This window comes from Rhagoletis zephyria, unplaced genomic scaffold (assembly GCF_001687245.7).
Source record: "Rhagoletis zephyria isolate East Lansing unplaced genomic scaffold, Rhagoletis_zephyria_1.1 Rzeph_scaffold_01010, whole genome shotgun sequence".
NCBI lineage: Eukaryota > Metazoa > Arthropoda > Insecta > Diptera > Tephritidae > Rhagoletis > Rhagoletis zephyria.
In genome coordinates, this window is record NW_016158094.1 from 157,376 (window position 1) to 164,628 (window position 7,253).

General features: G+C 36.6%; 1 protein-coding gene across 1 annotated transcript; it reads right to left on the reverse strand.

The window, feature by feature from the left end:
* Positions 1–17: 17 nt before the first annotated feature.
* LOC108362438 (putative OPA3-like protein CG13603) lies at positions 18–1,196 on the reverse strand. The gene is made up of 3 exons (XM_017615406.1): positions 922–1,196; positions 295–463; positions 18–222 (listed from the first exon to the last, which is right to left on the reverse strand). Exons 1-3 carry the CDS (start codon positions 1,061–1,063, stop codon positions 57–59), a joined length of 477 nt encoding a protein of 158 aa, XP_017470895.1. The 5' UTR covers positions 1,064–1,196; the 3' UTR covers positions 18–56.
* Positions 1,197–7,253: the final 6,057 nt, after the last annotated feature.

Below are 7,253 nucleotides of genomic sequence, written 5' to 3' on the forward strand. Positions count from 1 at the left end.
AAAATATTAAAAATTTATTTATTAAAAGAACAACAGACAAACACGACAAAGCATCATCAGCAAACACGAATCAACTTACCTAAATCTGCCAGCGCGCGTGTCATTTCCCTGATTTGTGCATCCTGTCGTTCTAGTCGGAAACCCATTTCGGCTAGTGTTAACGCTAGATCGGCCTTTTCCTGTCGTAGAGTTTCTTGCTTTTTCGCTTCATTGTTGGATTGACTGTAAAGTCAAAAAAATATCAACAGAAATTTAATCTGTAGTGAACTGCAGTACTTTCAACTTAAGACTAACCGCGTATATTCAAATATCAGCACACCAGCGCCTATCACAAATATAATGGCTTCACCCAACAAGTTTGCACCTAATTCAATGGCCATGGCCTCGTTCAGAGGAGGGACTGCGACTGGCTTGCCTAGATTCATGGCCCACATTTTTGTCTTTACCTCAACCCAGTTGTATACTGTAGAAATAATGAATATATTAATAAAAAGTTAATTATAAATAACATGAAATCATGTACATATTAAGAAATGTTAATTATATCATGCAGTCAACAACGCGATCGCGCTCTTCCAGTGGCAGGACGAGGTACACAGGTATTACGTTATAATACACATAAATACTAAAATAGTTTATATTGTACAAACAAGAAATTTCTACATTTGGCGCTATTACTAAAGGTTTGTGACGCTCAATGGCAATTGGTAGATATCACGCTTTTGACGCTCGATGGCAATTGGTACATATGAGGAGTAGCTAACTCCTCCCATCTCTAGATATGGAGTACACTTAATTCCAGGTATACTTACACTGCGCCGGTNGACGCTTTTGACGCTCGATGGCAATTGGTACATATGAGGAGTAGCTAACTCCTTCCATCTCTAGATATGGAGTACACTTAATTCCAGGTATACTTACACTGCGCCGGTGGCATACAAACGTACTTCCGAAATACAGGGCTCTGCTTGGCATTACTTTTAATGACGTTAGCTATGGGTTTGCTAATCTGCTTTACAGCCAAAACACCTAATTTGGCGGCCGGAAAAGCGCCTATCGCCATTTTGTCCAAAGGATTTCTGGAACAGTGAAGGTGTTATGTGAAAAGACAGCAAGGAGTAGATTGGAAAAAGAAGGTTGATTTACGTAAACAGCTGACTCCGGCGCTAATTTTTTTCAGTGACATGTTTAACCCATTATTGAATCATGGCTCGTGCTGACCTGTCGAGTTTTGTTTATCTGATGTGTATCTGATTAATATACACACAAAAATGAAGTCGGTTCATTAAATATAATACTAAAGTTTTAAAACAGGAGAAGACAATACTACAAAATAATAATTACTTAAGTAATCTAATAGACGTTGGCATAAAGAAAATTGATACTAAAATTTAAATAAAAATGTTAAAGCGTACCGTTAATACGGTACTATCGTAGGAACAAATTAACTGTGAAATAAAACAGGAACTTGAATAACTGTTCCAAGAAACGAAACAAGAAGTTGTTCAATTTAAATCTGAAAATGTAACTTGACGAATATTTATAAAATGATCAAATTGGAGGAATAACCTGGCGATGAGGCCATTAAAACACAATAATTTACAATTGGAAGAATAACCTAGCAAAATAAGGACTTAGTTCCCAACCATTTAAATTTTCATCTGGATAATATATTCTGACATATAAGCAACAATTAGAGATAACTTGGTGGACTATTAAATCACAATAGACTTTTTAATTTGATATGATTGGCAAAGAATTGAAAGGAATAAGACGTACGATACATATATGTATAAGCATAAACTTTTGCACGTGATTCTCGCCCGCAGCGGTATTACCATCGCGTATCAGTGGAGCGACGATTGGATATATTAATGGAATATAACATACTATATTAAAAGCAGAGCAATAACCTGGCGGTGATGAAAACTAGCCAGCCTACCCAAAAACCCCAAAAAAAAAACATGTTTAACCCGAGAATGGCAAGAAAGAGTAAGCCAATATTTTGCACATGACAATTTTTTTTTTTGGAATTTGCATTACATATTTACATACATAGCTTTAAAACTAGAAAGCTTATGTTGACAAAGATATTTTTTTATAACTAAACTAAATACCTTATATAAGTTCATAATGACCAACATAAATTCTGAACAAAGACCTGAAGAAATGGGTGCTTTAAAACATGACCCTAAAACATTAAATATTACATCAAGAGAACGTGTAGATTATATGAAATATAGAAAATTTTCAAATTTGGGTCATTTTTCTCTTTAAACAAATGTATAAATTGTACTTCTAATGACAGAACCCATTATCATGAGCACAAATATTACTTTGAAGGCTATTCATTTAATTCTTCTGCTCTAAAAACAATTTTATTTCAAGTAGATGTGGATCAATTATACATTTTTACAGTTTAGGAGTTCAAACAACCGGACGAATCAAATTTTTTGTGTACAATGAGTAAAGAAATCATAAAACCAAATTGCCATTAAGCGAAGCGCACATTGGCGCGATTCTGTCGTTGCGAATCCGCAAGCCCAAAAATTACAACAATGCTACCCATACATTTTAATGCGCTAGCGCACACTTGCACGATTCCGTCGCTGCGAATTTTTCGAACATTCAATGTTCCTCTCTATTGACGCGTTCGAAACGCGGCTTGCAGCGTTTTGAAGGCGTCAAAGAAGAAGAAGAAAGGTGTCACAGTAATAAAGGCAAAGAAAAAAAAACGTGTAATGTACAAAAACTAATAAAAACGTTCGTAATAATAGTATTTTGTACGATTTGGGCACGCCGAGTGCGAAAATACACGAAATAAAGGGAAAATTGAGTGAATTGTACATCGGAAATCGACGCGAAAAAATCGCTCAAGTGTGCGCACGTTTGCGGATTCGAAGTTAACAGCCGAATTCGCAACGTATTCGCAACGATGGAATCGCGCTAATGTGCGCTTCGCTTTAAGCTGCCACTTTTTCTCACTCGCAATTTCGAAGCAGTTCCTTTTTACTTTATGCCGCTATATACCTTTAAAACAATTTTAGGGTGTTCTTACACGATATGTATTTGCATGCGTACATGCAACGTTTCACATATGGAAATGCCAGAATATCGTGTAAAGATAAATTAGATTGGTTTCTATAGAAAGCAGATGCACGTACATACGAAATACGAATACGAAGTTTCTAATTTTATCTGACACACAGATAGAATCAGCTGAGATTAGTTGATTTCGTTTTCAAAGAACGCACATAGTTAAATAAAGACTGTGAATTTGACAGACATACGCAATTACATATGCATGTATTGAAATGCCACTGACTGACTTTACTGATGCAAATACATATCGTGTAAGAACACCTTTAGTTCATCTTATCAATAGGTTGAATTTTTAATTGAACCTATTCCCAATTCGTATTAAAGTAACTCAACAAGCAGATGCAGATCAAGTATAAATTTTTACAGTGTAGGAGCTGTCAAGTCCAAACGACCGTACGAACCAAATTTTTTTGTTTACGAATAAATAAAAAACATAAACCGATTTTGACACTAGGCTGGTGCTCACTCGCAACCAGCGTTGCCAATTTTGATACTTTCCTACCAAAACTGGTACTTTGAACTTGATTTGGTACGATCAAAGAACGTAAATCTATAAATTTACCTGTCAATGTTATTGTGGCCTATTAACATTTTATTTTTAATATTTTTATTGGCTTTGGACCACGATTGTTTATTAGGAAAAATTTGAAAAATCAACAAAGTCTTAGCGGTAGAAGTTATAGCAGCTGGTTCGCATCAGACTTCTTTTTTCCCTGCTGAAGTCTAGAAAAAAGAAGTCTGATGAGGAGATGTGGTGATCTCCGAAATAGCTGCTATAACTTCTACCGTTTAGACTTTGTTGCTTTTTTCTTGTACCAAAGAACGTAAATGTATCTTTACATCGTATGTATCGCACATTTACGTTCTTTGGAACAACGAACAGTGGCAACCGTGCACTTATTTTTCTTTTTCATTTTTTCCGTACTGTCCATACTGAGAATTGCAACACTGTTCTTTCCTCCTTTCTTTCGACAGAAACGTCAACAATTTTCTCACTGTTCGTATGGTTTTGCATTGTTGAATTTTTCGCGACCAATATTTTTCAAGAAAAAGGTGTTATAAGTTCATAAAAATTACACTAAATCATTAACTAAGTGTTAAAGTGTCACAATTAATAAAGAAATATCGTAAGAATATTAAATATAGTGTATAAAAATGTATTTGAAAAAATGTAATACGAAGAAAGTCTCATGGTGGTGAAGAAAAAATGTGAAAAGATTTTCACCTGCAGTATTAGTGGCAGTGAGAAAAGAAAAACCAGCAATATCGAGAAAACCTCAAGCGCTATCTAGTGTTGTGTGTGGCATAGGAAGTGAATAAGCAAGCACCTGTCGGATGTGAACGCCTCAAAAGAAGCTATATATGTATTTCTGCATGCTATTCTCCATCGCTCCAGTTGATGGGCTGCTCCGCTGGCCAATTGAGCAACATCTACCTATGTACATATGCATTTAGCAAGTGCGAAAAAACATCATTTCGATGATGAGGCAATAAAAGAATGTTGTGAGTAAAGGCAAATTAGAAGGAGCTACAAGATGTTTACGAAAAAATCTCATGCGGATATAAAAAAGTCCACTGGCAAGTTTCAAGATTGTAAAAAGGATTCAGCATCCCGGTTGCGTCACTTGCGTACCATTTTAGGTAGGTGCAAAGTAAATTTTTATTCTAACTATATAAATCCATTATTTTACTCCGAAATTAGTAGACAGCCAACCAAACAATGACATTTAAAGTAGCCCCTTCATGTGTGGGCGAAAAACATGCTCCTTTTATAACAAACATAGTAAAATTCATGAAACCAACTTTTTCAACCTACATGACTGACTTCTACATATGTACATAGTTACCAGGGGTATAGACGAAATGGCAATAGCAATGACAACATAACCGCAACGTCAATTCTCATTGGAATACTCGTGTTTATCCGCAAAACACCTCTGGTTAGCTATTTAAAACCTTCGTACATTTAGCATACAGCTTTAGTACTTGCTTCCTGATTCGTTTGTTGGCCATCAATCGTCATTGCATAGACAAGTACACCCATGTACTCATAACGCAATGATAATTTATGCATACATAGTATGTACATACATACATACATATGTATTATGTACAATCGAAATATTATACTTGTCTATTTAAGCGCAAATTAGCATGGACGCGTAGAAAAGATTTAAAGCGATCTGCAAATAGCTAGTTACTTCCATGTACACGCTTAAAAAATGATCTTTCTACTCATTGTATAGTACCTCATAGTACCTACGTCAGGTGGATATTTGAGCGAACGCGCATACATAGAAACCAACGAGCGGTTTGTGGCGCACCGTGAATGAGTTAATATGTATATTTGCCAACATAGCTAAGCACCCAATGTTCATTCTATGGATGATTCCACATGCATACATACATACATACATATCTAGTATGTATTTAAATGTGAGTGTCACTGGAATCATCGCCCTTGGTTAGTTACTCATTGTAGGCCAACAAATGTCCAACGCATCAGAGCAGTAATGTGCGCTTTATTAAACTCAGTTGTGTTATTTGATGTTTGCTTTTGGCCACTTCATGCGGCAGCTGTTCGCATTATCGGCGTGAACGTTAAACGTGGCCGGCCCCGTGTCTTGTGGGTTCTTTTCACGCTTTTGATATCTTTCCTATTCACATTTATTTTGTAAGAATTAGTTTTGCTGCGATTCAGTTGTAGCGACCGCTTTCTAGATGCGTGTGTATATGCTTTGCGAAGTTATACGAATTCAATTTAAGTAAACTGTATGTGAGGTTTATGGCTATCTAGTAGTCAATTTGTTCTGATTCTTGTTTGCGCCACGAGCATGAAAAGTAGGCACATATATATATATATATATATGTAGACAGGAGCATTACATACATACATATGCACATATGTACATGTGTCTACGGGTTGTGCATAATAATATCTAAAGAAAGCTAAACAGCTTTAAGCCAAATCGTTCATTAAATAACGCAGCCCTACACACAGACAACTTCAGTTGCATAGTTTTTTTAAATGTTCTCCCATATAGAAATTGTATTTAAACAAATTTTCTTTACCAATAAAATGGTGAAGATCTACTATTTATGACAACGAAGACACGAATCTGCAGTCTAAAAGTCACTCACAGTATCACTCGCATGAGTCCGCTGGGTTTGTTAATAAATAAAGAAATTAAACATTACCCGCTATTAAGTGGAAACAATTCTGCTGCAAACGGAATTCGATATGGTTTAAATGTACAAGTCAGCGGTTGTCTATATTATGCCATATAGAAATAAGTAAAAAACCTAATTCGTTTTGCATTTAAACATGCTCATTTCTAATTACCGTGAACCGCGAGTTTAGCCAAAAAAAAAACTTCACATTCCAACAGGTCTACTATGAATCATAGTATTTTTGCACCTTTCGCTTTGATGTTCATCTTCGTATCTTAATTGGCATTTTTGTTTGTTTTATTAATGACGCACCTGCAACAAATCTCCAGCTCAGTGCCAATGATTACGAACTATTGAGCTGCATACCTATCTCATGAAGATGGTAAATATAATATTGCACATGCATGTTAATATGATAAATACCTGTGGCACAATAAATAATTCTACCATGACAAATACCTAGAACGCTTCCATACATGTAACGTGTTACTACTTTTGCGAAAGTCCCGTTTAGGAAAAGTTTAAATCTTCATATTAAGTTATTTGTGGTGGTTTAACGTTAAGTTCCGCTAATGCATTTTGTGAAAGCGATACACAAGCGGTCCACAAGGACAAAGCCGTTAGGGTTGTCGGGTTTTCCGGGCATGCGAAGAGATGTTTCGAGTCATGTGGGGTCTCTCCGCATGCCGGACACTCATTTGGCACATCCTCTTTCAATCTACCCAGATAGGGCTATTGTAGTTCGTGTCTCCCGAGGCAGATGAAGCTCTGTCTCGTCTATGTCCGGGGCGGTATGCCTAGAACGGCATTCACAGGTCTAGAGTCTACATAACTCGAGACTGACTCCCTGTTAATGCCGTTCAGGGCCAGTCGGTAAGCTGACGGGTCCAGAGGTTGCTTGATGAACATCTGGACTTCGTCCGTCANACAAGCGGTCCACAAGGACAAAGCCGTTAGGGTTGTCGGGTTTTCCGGGCATG

Coding starts and splice junctions, on each gene's coding strand:
- LOC108362438 (XM_017615406.1), bottom strand. CDS start 1,063: ATGGCGATAGGCGCTTTTCCGGCCGCCAAATTAGGTGTTTTGGCTGTA. Junction 464..921: donor TTGTATGCCACCGGCGCAGT/GTAAGTATACCT, acceptor TTATTTCTACAG/TATACAACTGGGTTGAGGTA. Junction 223..294: donor CTGATATTTGAATATACGCG/GTTAGTCTTAAG, acceptor TTGACTTTACAG/TCAATCCAACAATGAAGCGA.